General features: G+C 43.4%; 1 protein-coding gene across 8 annotated transcripts in view; it reads left to right on the forward strand.

The window, feature by feature from the left end:
* ARHGAP17 (Rho GTPase activating protein 17) overlaps positions 1-14,430 on the forward strand; it is an 84,449-nt gene that overhangs the window by 22,429 nt on the left and 47,590 nt on the right. For all 8 annotated transcript variants that reach the window (XR_006604549.1, XM_045072710.1, XM_045072711.1 and 5 more), the window contains exon 2: positions 11,455-11,494. Coding sequence is in view for 7 of the 8 variants with exons in the window: in XM_045072710.1 (XP_044928645.1) it covers positions 11,455-11,494 (40 nt within the window). In the remaining variant the exon portion in view is untranslated. The remainder of the gene's footprint in view (positions 1-11,454; positions 11,495-14,430) is intronic.

Genomic DNA, 14,430 nt, shown 5'->3' on the forward strand with positions numbered 1-14,430 from the left:
TCAGCTGCCTCTAGGTCCAAGCCAGTGCTGTAACTGACTTGAGCAGCTTGAGGCAGGAGACTGTTGAAGGCAGTCTGCAGAGTGTGCCCGTGGCAGGGAGCTTCCGTCCCACGGTTTGCCATAAGCAGAAATTGTTGGTGGAGCTTTCAGACTTAGCACGTGGTTACAGCTGGGACAGCAAAGAGATTCCATTTCGTGGGCCAGAAAGGGGAGGAAAAAGGCCAAGTGACCAAACAAAAAGCTGCCGTATAAGCTTACATGTGTAGGAAGAAAAAAAAAAACCAACCTCAATTCAGTTGATTAAAAAAAAATATAATAGTTCATCTTAGTCGTGGATTAGAATTCAAATAATATTGTGGAGAGTCCGTTTAGATTGATAAGGGTTTTGTTACTGCTGTTTCAAGTAAAAAATAAATGTTATCTCAGAAAAGCTGTAACTATGTGGCCAGACTTTCATCATTTGGGGAAATAATTCAGAGCATAGAGTGTAGATGTATTAGGTGTATTTCACCCATGTTATTACCAAAATACTTTCTATTTGATCATTTTCCTGCTGATAAATATCCTTTTTCTTTTCAGTGTTACGCATGGGATTCGTTTGTTTTTCTTTTCCCATACTTTCCCTTTAGAGGGCTACAAACCCTCTTGTAAGACTTTTTAAACTCCTTTGTGGAATGCGTAACAAATCGCTGCATTTATAAAGTGTCAGAGGGTTCCTTTATTTTTAAAATCCAATTAAGTAGCCTTCAGATCCCTGCCCAGAAATTTAAGAAGACAGCTCATCTAATGAGATAGAACAGGAAAAACTCACCCAGCCGTCCCCTGGCTCGCTGTGAAACCAGACGAGTGTGTCCCGACGCCGCACAGAGGCTCAAGTGGATTTTGTAAACACTTGTACCAGGAGAAGACGGCGTTGCATGAAATCTGGTTCCCGGCAGGATGAAATACACCACTTAGCTGTGGGGCTGGCCCCTGTAATTTCCCTGCAAATATGAATTTCACTGTAGACAATGACCATGTGTGCCGTCGCCCCAAAGACAGTATTAAGATTCCTCGACTGATTGACCCCAGTTTCTATCTCTTAGCAAACATGCGCTTCGATCTTTGCAGGTAACCAGAATTTCAAACCACTTTAAAATTTCTCTCCATGCCCCCCGCCTTTCTTTCCTTTCAATTGATATATCGAAGTCATTATTTAAGTGAAAAACCCACAGATTTATCATCTCTCGTGTGGATTTGTCAACCCAAAACATCTGAACTGTGATCTTGGGGCAACGGGAAGACACAGATGTTTGAAGTTAGTGTTGGCTCTTGGGCCAACTGTTAGCCGTCGGTGGGTAGAGATGGACTGAGTGGGAAGAGCCACTGCTCTCAGGGGCTCAGAATGCCTGCAGGGGTTGAAAGGAACAATCCTGGTGAGGTCTTGAAAAGCTAGCATCTTGTGCTTTCGGAAGAGCGAATTGGGAAAGCACAGAAATCCCCTTCAAAGTAAGAAGAATTTGGAAGTGATTAGAAAGGCTTGAAGCTTCATGGGAAAGCACACATTACTTGTACACAGATCAAGGGTCAGCAGACTGTGGCCTGTGGGCCAGATCCAGCCCCACTTGGCTCAGAAGAGATTTTCCATTTTTTTAATGTTTAAAAAAAGGAATCAAAAGAAGAATATTTTGTGACCTATGAAAATTATGTGAATTCATGGGACACCTGGGTGACTTTCAGTTAAGCATTTGCCTCTTGATCTCAGCTCAGGTCTTGGTCTCAGGATCACGAGTTCAAGCCCTGTGCTGGGCTCCATGCTAGACGTGGAGCCTACTTAGAAGGAAAAAAAAAAAAAAAAAAAAAAAACACCTCTGCAAATTCACAGGGCAGTGGCCATAAGTCAAGTTTATTGGAACCTCGCCAGGTCCATTCATTCTATGTTGTCTCTGGTGACCTTTGTGTTATAACCGCAGATCTCAGCGATAACAGCAGCCATGGTGTGGCCTGCAAGCCTGAAATATTTATTATTTGGCCTTTCCAGAAAAAGCTGGCTGACACCTGGCCCCGGCAGTTGTATTTATTGAGATCTTGTCCTGAAATATGTTTATGAGTAGGAATCAGGAAGAAAGCAATAGTTACAATATTTCAGTGGCCTGAGGGGAGGTGAGTGGGTGGAGGAGAGACATAATTTCTGGTCCCACCCTGTCACCAGCATCACCAGCCCTGGGCTGTGTCTCACATTTGGGCCATATTAACAGTCAACCACCCCCATTCATTCCGGCAGCAGCTTCTCTGACACGAGGTGGAATGTCTAAGACGAAATACACCTCCAGACCGGCCTCACATACCAGTCCTCAGAGCGATTCCCAAAACCCTCCTTAGAGAGGTTTGCACCACACCCTGTGAGAGTCACTGGTGTTGACCTGGGGTTGGCACACGGGTTGGCAAACAGCCAGAGAGTAAATATTTTGAGCTCCACAGGCCATCTGGTCTCTGTTAGAACAACTCAGCTCTGCTGTTGTAGCATGAAAGCAGCCATTGATAATATGTCCACCAGTCAGCCTCACTGTGTTCCAATAAAACTTTATTTGTGCACATTGGACACTTGAATGTCAAGTAATTCTGGTGCATTGTATTATGTATTCCTCTTTTGAGTCCCCCCCCCCCCAGCCTTTTTTTTTTTAAAGATTTATTTATTTTAGAGAGACAGAATGAGAGAGAGAGAGCGCAATCAGGGGGAAGGAGCAGAGGCAGAGGGAGAAGCAGAATCACGAGCCAAAAACAGATGCTTAACTGGCTGAGCCACCCAGGCGCCCCTCCCCCAACCATTTTAATGTAGAAATTATTCTTACCTTACTGGTCGTACAGAAATAGGCAGTGAGCTAGATTGCACCTGTAGGCTATTGTTTGCTGACCCCTGGTAATATGGATAGCTTACTTTCTGTATTTTTTTTCATTAAAAAAAAAAACATTAACTTGGGAAGGCACTATCACCTTTGAATTTTAGTCATTGTGGATTTTATTGTGGAAGGCAATTCTGTGCATACGTCTGCTTTCCTGCCTACTGCTATTGAATTTTTTTTTCTTGCTACCTCTTTTGAAATTGAGAAAGATCCTTTTTTCAAGCCATTACTCTATTGTTGGGACAGCCATTTACTTTTCCACTGATTGATTTCATGTATTTTTACGAAGCATCTACTGTGTGGCAGGAAGGGTGCTGGAGCCCGGGGAGCAATGGCTCCAATAGACTTGGTCTCTGCCCCTGTGGAACTCTCTGCTGGCAGGGGCGAGGTTGGTAATATGCAGTGCTTGGAAGATCACAGCATGCATTGGAGATGTGGCCTCAAGCACTGATTTCCGTGGCACTTGGAATACATGCCTCATGTAGGTGTTATGTGGCCCGAGTGTGGTAGGTGGTATCCTGGGAAACAAGACGGCGGTTCACAATCATGGTGTCAGGCATTTGAACATAGCCTTGGCAGAAACCTTTCCAGAAATCAGTCTGCCATTAGGGTTGGAAGTTGTTGGGCCAACTGGAGATTCTCCTTTGGCCCTGTGTCCTAGTTGAAGCATCTCTGTCTTTTTTGGTGAGCTGAATGACTTTAGATTGGATGCATTTCCATTTTCTCGTGGCCTGGGAAGGGGGCTGAGTGAGACTTTGGTTAGCCTCAACTGCAAGGTGGGACAGAACTACAACCAGTCAAGGGAGAAGGGGGTGAGGCGCATAAAGGTCTGCAGAGCCCTGCTGCTGTAAGGCTTTGGGAGTTATAAGGAAAAAGGTTATGCTTTACCAAAAAGTAATCAAGAAATTACAACTGCTGCCTGCTGTAAGCCTTGTTTGAATGACTTGTGAAATTGCACAGTGGCGTGCGTAGGAAAAAACAAATCCCTGAGTAAAATGGCGAGCAGGAAATGCTTTCCTGCTTTGTATTGTTTTCCCAGTTACAGACAGGAAACATTCAAGTGTGTTTTCAAGCACAGAACACTGCACACAAAGACGGCTCTGACAAAGCAGAAAAAAGACCCATCTAACAAAAAGTTTGTATCTGTTTAGCAAAATGTCTGATTTAAAACAATCGGATCTAGCAAGTATTATTTTTAAAATTTTTGGATCACTTCAAGGTGCCTTGATAAGTTTAATATGTTTCTCCCCTCTTTGCTTTATTAATGAATTTTTAAAACCTGATTTAAAAAAATCACATCTCATGGGGCGCCTGGGTGGCTCAGTTGGTTGAGCAACTGTCTTCGGCTCAGGTCACAGTCCTGGAGCCCAGGGATCGAGTCCCGCATCGGGCTCCCAGCTCCATGGGGAGTCTGCTTCTCCCTCTGACCTTCTCGCCTCTCATGTTCTCTCTCACTGTCTCTCTCTCAAATAAATAAATAAATAAAATCTTAAAAAAAAAAAATCACATCTCAGATGGGGCACCTGGGTGTCTTGGTCCATTAACGTCTGCCTTCAGCTCAGGTCGTGACCCCAGGGCCTTGGGATGGAGTCCTGCATCAGGCTCCCTGCTCAGCAGAGAGCCTGCTTCTTCCTCTGCCTGTGGCTCCACCTGCTCGTGCTCTCTCACTCTCGCTTGCTCTCAAGTAAATAAATAAATAAAATCCTTAAAAAAAAAAAATCATATCTCAGTAAAAACCAAGGGGCTTATAAATCCTTTAAATGGGCACCGTAGCCAGTATTCTGAATACTTGCTGGACTTGCCTTGGGTTAAAAATTCTAGGTCTGTGGTAAAGATGAACACTTCAAAACAATTCAACATACAAAGGACTGAGACTTGTACCAGTTGCAGTGATGAGGAAGATCAAGTCCTTTGGACCACATATTGGGGGAAGTAGGGGCAGTGGTGGCTCCCTAAAATGAAGGTAGGGATAGCATAGGGCAGCGGGAGTATTATTGTGTGAAGGAGCCACTCCAGTTTGTATATTACATTCCAGAATCATGATTTATCACTTAAAAGTCATCTTTCCCAGATATCCTGTATTCATAGATTGGAAGATTTAGTATTATTAAAATGTCCATACTATCCAAAGCTGTCTACACATTCAGTACAGTTTCTATCAAAATTCCAATGGCATTGGGGGGCCTGGGTGGCTTAGTCAGTTAACGGCTGCCTTTGGCTCAGGCCATGATCCCATGGTCCTGGAATTGAGTCCCACATCGAGCTCCCTGCTCGGTGGTGAGTTTGCTTCTCCCTCTCCCTCTGCCTGCCCCTCTGCCTACTTGTGCTCTCTGTCTCTCTGTCAAATAAATAAATAAAATCTTTTTAAAAATTCCAATGCCATTTTTCACAGAAGGAGAAAAATACTTCTAAAATCCACATGCAACCACAATAGGCCCAAATAACCAAAACAATCCTGAGCAAAAAGAACAAGGCTGGAGCCATCAGACTTCCTGATTCCAAACTACTTGACCCTTGAACAAACAACATGGGTTTGAATAGCTTACATACAGGATTTTTGCAGTCCAGTAAAGTAAATGTATTTTCTCTTCCTTACAATTTGTTTAATCACATTTTTCCCCTCTAACTTAATTTATTGTAAGAATACAGTAAATAAGGCATGTAGCATATAAAGATGTTAATCAGTGAGGCTTCTGGTCAACAGTAGGGCTATTAGTAGTAAAGCTTTCTGGGAGTTAAAATCTATATGCTGATTTTTGGCTGCAAAGGGGTTAACACATCTAAACTCCTGTGTTGTCCAAGGGTCTACCTGTTACAAAGCTGTAGTAATCAAAATAGTATGGTCTTGGCATTAAAAAACAACAACATAAATCAGTGGAAGATTCAGGAGCCCAGAAATAAATCCACATGTAAATCGTCATCTAATTGTTGACAAGGGCATGGAGAATGCCCAATGGGGAAAAGACAATCTCTTTAATGAATAATGTTGGGAAAAGAAGGCAAATTGGACTCCTACCTTGTACCACTCTAAAAAAATTAACTCAAAATGATTTAGAGAATGACATGTAATATTAGGAACCACAAATCTCCTAGAAGAAAATATAGGGAAAAAGTTCCTTGACATCTACCTTGGCATTGATTTTTTGGATATAACATCAAAGGCACTGTCAACAAAAGCAACAATAGGGGTGCCTGGGTGGCTCAGTGCGTTAAAGCCTCTGCCTTCAGCTCAGGTCATGATCTCAGGGTCCTGGGATTGAGCCCTGCATTGGGCTCTCTGCTCAGCAGGGAGCCTGCTTCCCTTCCTCTCTCTCTGCCTGCCTCTCTGCCTACTTGTGATCTCTGTCTGTCAAATAAATAAATAAAATCTTAAAAAAAAAAGCAACAATAAATAAGTGGGACTACATAAACTAAAAAGCTTCTGCACAGCAAGGATGCAATGAAAATGAAAAAGCAACCTGCAGAATGGGAAAATATATTTGCAAATTATAGATATGGAGCTAATACCCAAAATACATAATGAATTCATACAACTCAGTGGTTAAAAAAACAAAACAAAACCAAATGACCTGGTTTAAAAATGGGCAAAAGACCTAACTAGACATTTTCCCAAAGAAATACATGTGGCTGACAGGTACATGCATAGGTGCTGAACATCACTAATAATCAGGGGAGCACAAATCAAAACCATAATGAGATATCACCTCCTACCTGTAAGAATGGCTGTTATAAAAGAGGCGAGAGATAGCAAATGTTGGTGACAATATGGAGAAATTGGGACCCAGGTGTACTTTGATGAGAACACAGTCCTCATGGAAAACAGTATAGAGGTTCCACAGAAAATTAAAAATAGAGCTTCCATATGATGCAGCAAACCCACTTGCTGAGTATGTATCTGAAGAAAATGAAGTCAGCATCTCAAAAGATACCTGCACTCCTATATTCACCGCAGCATTATTCACAACAACTAAGGTATGGAAACAACCTAAGTGTTGGTTGACGGATGGATAAAGAAGATGTAGGGGGTGTGAGTGCGATACATACATATATGTGTCTATGTCTATGGTATGTACACACATATCACACACACACACACACACACACACACACACACACAGAGGAATATTATTCAGCCATGAGAAAGAAGGAAATTCTGCCATTTGCAACAACATGAATGAACCTGAAGGATATTGTGTTAACCAAAATAAGCCAGACAGAGAAAGACGAATCCTGTATGATCTCACTAATGTAGAATCTAAAAAAAAAAGGTCACATCTATAAAACAGCGTAGAATGATAGTCACAAGGGGCAAAAGGATAGGAAGATGCTGGTCACGGGACACAAGCCTTCACTTACAAAAAGAATAAGCTCTGGGGGGCGGGGCACATCTGGGGGGCTCAGTGGGTTAAGCCTCTGCCTTTGGCTGAGGTCATGATCTCAGGGTCCTGGGATTGAGCCCCCCACATCGGGCTCTCTGCTTGGCGGGGAGCCTGCTTCCCCCTTCCCCTATACCTACCTTTCTGCCTGCTTGTGATCTCTCTTTCTCTCTCTGTCAAATAAATAAATAAATGAAATGAAATGAAAAGAACAAGCTCTGGGGATTATAGTAATACTATATTATATACTTAAAAATTGCTAAGAGAGTAGATCTTAAGCATTCTCACAATTACTGTTACAAAAAAGGGAACTGTGGAAGGTGATGGATATGTTCATTAGCCTGATTAGGGTTATCATTTCACAATATATATGCAAGCTGAATTGTCACATTATATACTTTAAATATATATATAATATACACAAGTATAGTTTTATTTGTCCATGATAAGTCAGCAAGGCTGATAAAGCTCAGTAAAGTAATCATTTCTGATAATAGGTAATTTTTAATAATCTCAGTGAATTTAAAAAATCTGGTTAACAAGATACATTTGGGGGCTGCCTGGGCGGCTTAGTCGGTTAAGCATCCTCTTGATTTGGGCTCAGATCATGAGATTGAACCCCACGCTCAGTGGGGAGTCTGCTTGAGATTCTCTCCCTCTCCCTCTACCCTCCCCCTGCGCATACATCTGTGTTCTCTCTCTCAAATAAGCACGTCTTTAGAGAAATTGGATTTCTCTCTCAAATTAATTTTATCACAGTGCCTGGGTAGCTCAGTCGGTTAAGCATCTGCCTTTGACTCAGGTCCTGATCCCAAGATCCTGGGACTGAGTTCCGTATGGGGCTCCTGCTCAGCACGGGGGCTTGCTTCTCCCTCTCCCTCTGCCTGCTGCTCTCCCCACTTGTGCTCTCTTTCTTTCTGTCAAATAAATAAATAAAATCTTAAAATTTTTTTTTAAATTAAAAAAAATAGAACTAATTTTATCAATGTAATATAGAGTATCCACAGGGGCAGGAAACATAGGATAAATTTATTTTTAAGCAAGATGTTAACATTTTCCTATTATATGTTCCATGTGTAGCTCCACCTCCAAATAGCTTTTTTGGTAAAGTATCTCTGAATTTAAAGCAAAGGGCTTGGTAGTTAATTTGAAAAGAAGGACATTAAATATACAAATTTGTTTTATAGTCTGGACACTCTATACTATTGTGCAGATTAGCCATTGGACCCATTGTTTTAAGTTAGAGTTATGCATCACTTGAACTTACGTATCGCTTGAAACCCTATCAAGCATGTCCCTGAAAAATGTAACTAATATATTATTTTTTAAAATTTGAAACTATCTATACAGGTAGTTTAAAAAGTTAAGTAATGGTAAAAGACTTACCACAGTGGGTTTTCTCTCTACTAATCTCATTCTCCCAGGTGAGAGTCCCCAGAGGAAACTATTTTCAAATTTCTGTTTATTCTGGCATTTACTCATATATACATTTAAAGACAAATATGTAAACTGCTATCCTTCAAGTTATGAAGTTTTGGTTATTACTTACTGGCTTACTGTCATGCCGACGAGGGTTTCGTGCTCTTATGTGACTTTTTTCTCACTTCTGTTCCCTTATCCTTCCAATACAGTTATATTAACAATTTTTGGATACACTACTGTTTGATATTTACATTATCATATATAATCAATTATTTGCAGCTAAGCATAGTAGTGTACTATGACTCTTTCTGATGGACTTTTTGTTTTTTCTTGAAGTTAATATTTGGTTCATTTTTATGTTTGCTGTATTTTCTTTGTGGCTGTTACAGTGCTGTGCTCATAGGTGTTTGACAACCCCCCCCCCAACAAAAGCCCTGATTTGTATTGTTTGCATTTGTTTGTATTGTGTTTGATTTTTCATTTCAAATTACCAGTGTGAGGTCACTAAACAAGTTGCTGGGAAAAGATGCATACAGTTGGTTCTCAGCTATTAGTAACTTTCTCATACCTGCTAATGGTCCACATTGGGACTTTAAAATTAAGTTTTCCTCTTCTTCTGTTACATTTTTTAAAATAATTTTATCTCATCAAAGGACTTACTGAATCTCTTCTTTTGAACTCTGAATGTTTCAATAGGCCTTGGGGACCTTGGTCTGTGTATACTTACACTTACAGAAAGAGGAGGTTTCACAGTTCTATCCCAGGCATACGGGGTCCTGGCCAGAGAAGATGAGACCAAAGTTATACAATCTAGTGCTGCTATTTTGCTAGAGGAGGGACAAGGCTATTGGAGAACAGGAGTCATGGTGAAGCTATGGTGGTCTCATGCCAGGAATGTCCCTGCGAGGGTGGCCATCAGGGTTCTTTTTGAGGCTGGTTGCTTGAGCTCCCAGTCAGCTGGGGCCCTGCCCCACTTCCCTAACTGGCATGCTTACTTACGTTTGGCGCTTCCGCAATGCCTGGCACCATGCATGCCAAGCAAGGTCTGGGATGGCATAATTTGGCCCGCTGCTTGCAGAACTTGTTCATAGAGTTGAAAGTTGGCCTCCTCTGAAAGCGGGGGCTTTGACCTCATCTCCAGGCTCTGCTCCTGTGGACCTGGGAGGTATCTGAGTTCTGGTATCCCAGGTTCAGGTAACCTGGGAGCCCAGAGTTCTGGTTTCCTGCAGGAACTAGTATGGGAGCCACTGCTGTTGGCATCTCTGTGTTAACTAGGGCACTGCAGCGACAACTGGTCTTGGAATCCTTTGTAGCAGTGCCAGCTTTTACTTGATCTGCCATCGTCCAAGCGTGGGCTGGAGGTGTGCACCACCATACCTCAAGCAGCTGACTTGTACTGAACTAAGCTTTAGCAGTGTTTTGAGGTCAGTCTCAGGGGGTTCCATCCACTTTCTGGCCAAACGGCTTTTCCTTCTCTTGCATTAGATTCGTTCACGGGGAAGGTCATGCAGCCTTCTGTTCTGCAGTAAATCTTATTAAAAGGCTTCAGAATTCTGGTTCATTGATGTTCTTCCCCTTTGCCCAACTCTGAGATCGAACCCCACATTCAGGGCTGAACAGATTTTTTCTTTTCCCTTTAAAAGTTTCCTTGTTCATTTCAACGGGAGTTAGGTAGGGATGTTCATCGACTTGGCTTCAATCACTGTTTAAACCAGAAGTCCCAACAGGGCACCTCGATTGCTGTCATTCTGGGTTTATGTACAGCAAAGGCGCTGTCCTTTTGGACTGCAGAGGAAAGTCTTCTTAAGAAAGTACTGCGATCGAGGTACTTGGGGGGCTCAGTCTGTTAAGCATCTACCTTCAGCTTAGGTCATGATCCCAGGGTCCTGGGATTGAGCCCCGCATCGGGCTTCCTGCTCAGCGAGGACCGTGCTTCTCTGTCTCCATCTGCCTGCTGCTCCCCTACTTGTGCCCTCTCTCCCTCTGTGTCAAATACATAAATTAAAAAAAAAAAAAAAAACAGAACTTGAAAAATAAAAGTACTGTAATCTGGCAACCAAGGCTCGAGCAGCTTTGAATGCCCCTGTGCTGATTGTGGGGCAACCGGTCGGCTTTTCCAGAAAGGTCTATGGGGTTAATGTAGTTAATGGTAGTTGAAAGGTGTAGGTGGAGGAAAGCTGAAAATATGGTTTCTTTTTAAAGGCGAAATGAGATACTGGAAAGAGAGAATGCTCAGATGTTACCATCTTGAGTCGGTATTGTTGAATCCTGTTTCTGGATTTGTGACAAACCTATTTCAGTAAGGCCGTGAAACTCAGAAATGATAATTTTAAGAAATGAAGTTTAAACTTCTCTAAGCAGGCTTTTCCCAAAGGGTGGTCTGTGGGTCTGGGGCCATGGAATTCTGGTCAGGAGGGGCTGCTTCAGAATGCAGCAGGATCTTGTCCTGGACCTGCTAAATTAGAATAGAGTTGGGACCTGGAAACTGGCATTTTATGTCAGCACACTCCCCTGGGACCCCCTGCCCGGGATTCTGTACAGCCCACGTAGGGGAGCCACTGGTCTTGATCCTTGGCTCTTGTTTGGGGTTGCCATTCTCTGCGGACTTTGGTTTTCTTCCCTCTGATGTAAACATCGGTGGAATTTCTCCCCATGTTATCATTCATTCCTGCCTGTTTGGTTTTAAGCTCCAGGATGATTATTACTGAATTTCCTGAGTTGCTTTGCATTTCTGGATTTCTAACTCTGAACTTTTGATTTTTTCCCCCCTACAGAGCCGAGAAAACAGAGGTCCTCAGTGAAGATCTGTTACAGGTAATAAAAAATCTTTTTCAGGTGCTTTGTTTAAAGAGGAAAACCAGGGGCACCTGGGTGGCTCAGTGGATTAAGCCACTGCCTTCGGCTCAGGTCATGATCTTAGTGTCCTGCGATCGAGCCCCGCATCGGGCTCTTTGCTCAGCGGGAGCCTGCTTCTCTTTCTCTCTCTGCCTGACTCTCCGCCTACTTGTGATTTCTCTCTCTCTGTCAAATAAATAATAAATAAAAAATCTTTAAAAAAAAAATAAATAAAGAGGAAAACCAAACCAAATCTCATAGGTGAGAATGGAGGTGGATGGATGGATGGACGTATGTGTGTACGTGTGTATTCTCCGACGAAACAGAATAAAGTAAAATGGATCAGTGTGTTTTGGATCCTTAAAAAGAGCAGTTGGGCTGCATGGTGATAGAAAAGGGATCTGAAACCTTGGTGTCATGTTTTGAAGTTCAGATGGGGCTAGTCCTGCTTTCTAGTGCCAGGTGTTGGGCTGGGGTATATGGGCCAGTTCACTGGCACTGCAGCCTGGTCACGGGTCCTGGGCAGGCGGAGGGACTGTTGTTTGCTGCTGGGATAGTGTCCTAGATGGGACAGGCCCCACCAGCTGTGGCGGAGGGCCCGACTGGCTCCAGCCTAGAGTTTCCACTTCTCCTTCCCTTTCACGCTGTTGTTCCCCAGTTCTGGGCTGAGCTGGGTCCCGAGGGACTTAGAGTCTCAGTGACAGTGACCAGATCTGGCAGAACGGCTCTGAGGCCCTGAGGTGCTCTGCCACCCACCTGGGTGTCCTTTCCTCTCCACAGGGAGGGCGTTTCCTGTGGGGACTTCAGTCAGGGCCCCTGCACTTCATCTCTCAACAGGCTTCCTGAACTCTGGGGCTCACTCAGAGTTTCTCCCAGAAGGCCTGGGACCCTTTATACACATGCCTTCGTTTCACCTCAGCCCCTGTCTCTCCCCTGCCCACCCCAGAGCACCCTGGGAAGGACAGAGCCCCTCCTGCACTGAGGTTTCTCTGAAGCCTCCTTGCTCGTGTCATTTCCATAACCCACAGTAGGTGTGTGCACTTGACCTCAGAAGACCAAAGATCTGCTCCCAGGTGACTCTTCCTCTCTCCCTAGGGAGAGAAGGAGCTGGCATAGTTTAGAAGAATGTGGCTTGTACCACCCCGTGTCAGAACATCCTTCTCAATTATGACAGCCAGCCACAGGTACAAGATTTTAAGAGCACCCATTCCCCCCCCCCCCACTTTTTTTTAAAGGACAGAAGTTTTTATTAAGGATTAGAATGTTTTTTTCCCCACCCAGATTTATTAGATAATCATGTTCGTAATAATATTTCCTCGCTGGCTTATATACATGGTAACATGTATTTCAACTTCATTTTCAGACTTCCAGCAATGTTGTTTGGTATTAGTTAACCTTTAACTTGACTGGGTTTTCATGTCTATGTTCTGTCTCCCACATCCCGCATCAGTAAACACACAATCTCATTGGATCCTTGAAGCCCCCAGATGCAGCCAAAGGGCCTCTCAGGCAGTTCAAGGATGGCAGAGTTCCCATAGGAGGCAGGCGGCGACCACCTGCGCTTGTCTCTTTGCCCGAACATCCACTGGGGACCCAAGAGTGTGCCAGTTTCTAGGAACACCTCATTTCATGACACGGATACTTACTCCACATCTGCCATCATTGCTACAGATGGTTTCCCCCTTCTTTGACTATAAAGAAAGAGAGAAATGGGTAAAAGCGTGGAACCTTCCTACCCAGGTCTGCCCTTGACGCGCTCTGTGGCCTCAGAGATTTATTGAACCTCCCTGTGCCCCAGTTTCCACTTCTCTAAAATGAAGATAATGGCTATATCCACCCCATAAGGTTATTAGCAGGAGTTAATGGGTTAAACAGGAAAGCAGGAGGGATAGATCCCAAGCCACAGAGATTTGTTTGTTTCTGGGGTGAAACTTCCCTGAATTTGCTCTGTGTCCCCCTGCCTCTTAGATCAGTTCAAGAGGCTCTATTTTGCCTCTTGTTTTCCACTCGTAAGTTCATTTTGCTCTTTTGCTCATGTGGCAATTCCCTGGGAGGCTGTGAATCCCGGGAGGGTGAGAACCTCAACTTATTTACTGTTGTTTTTCTACTACCTTGCCCAGGGACGTGACACATACTTGTCCTTTCAACAGAAATTAAATGAACACCTTATATTTGCGAACCAGGTAGCATTCCGGGCACTCGGGAGAAGTCAGTGAACAAAAGACACTGAGGCCCCCGTCCCTGTGAACTTGACAGTTTTCTCGTGGCAGTCAGAATCAAAGCAAAATGATGGAGTGCTCTTGTTTGGTTTTGGTTTTGATTTTGCCTATTTTCTAGGCAAATAAAGAGTGTGTATTATTTTTCCAGTGTTTTAAAATCTGGTCATTATAGGATCAGGGGGAGGTGATGTGGCATCTGCTCCTTATATGCCTGCCAGATCAGGGTCCTGGTGGTTGGGCCTTGGCTCTGAAGAAAAGCTGCTGGGGCAGTGAGGACCTTCAAGGAAGAAACACAGAACCATATCACTGGGTAAAACATTGTAGGGTAAAAATGCATTCTGTTTTGAATTTGTTGATTTTTCTTTAAAATAGAAAGCATCCCTAAGGGCCTGCACTTGGTCTTAATGAGTCATCAGAATACACATTTTTGGCATTCCTTCCCGTGAAAAGCAGCTTTCTTTGCCATAAACAGCCATATCCCAGCAATAATATTTTGGGAAGCTAAATCGTGATGCGTGGATCCCCTTAGTCAGTATTTCTTACTGTTGGCTGTCCCTTCTGCTTTAGAGGTTTATTCAAAACAAAACAAAAACAAAGCCAAATACCCATCCTAAACCCCATAAGGAGCCATTTTGAAGACACTGACCTTGCGTGGAAATTGCAGAACTTTGATTCTGGTCCCTGAGCCTGATGTCC

Source organism: Mustela putorius, unplaced genomic scaffold (assembly GCF_011764305.1).
Source record: "Mustela putorius furo isolate JIRA1106 unplaced genomic scaffold, ASM1176430v1.1 tig00004041_pilon_pilon_pilon, whole genome shotgun sequence".
Taxonomy (NCBI): domain Eukaryota; kingdom Metazoa; phylum Chordata; class Mammalia; order Carnivora; family Mustelidae; genus Mustela; species Mustela putorius.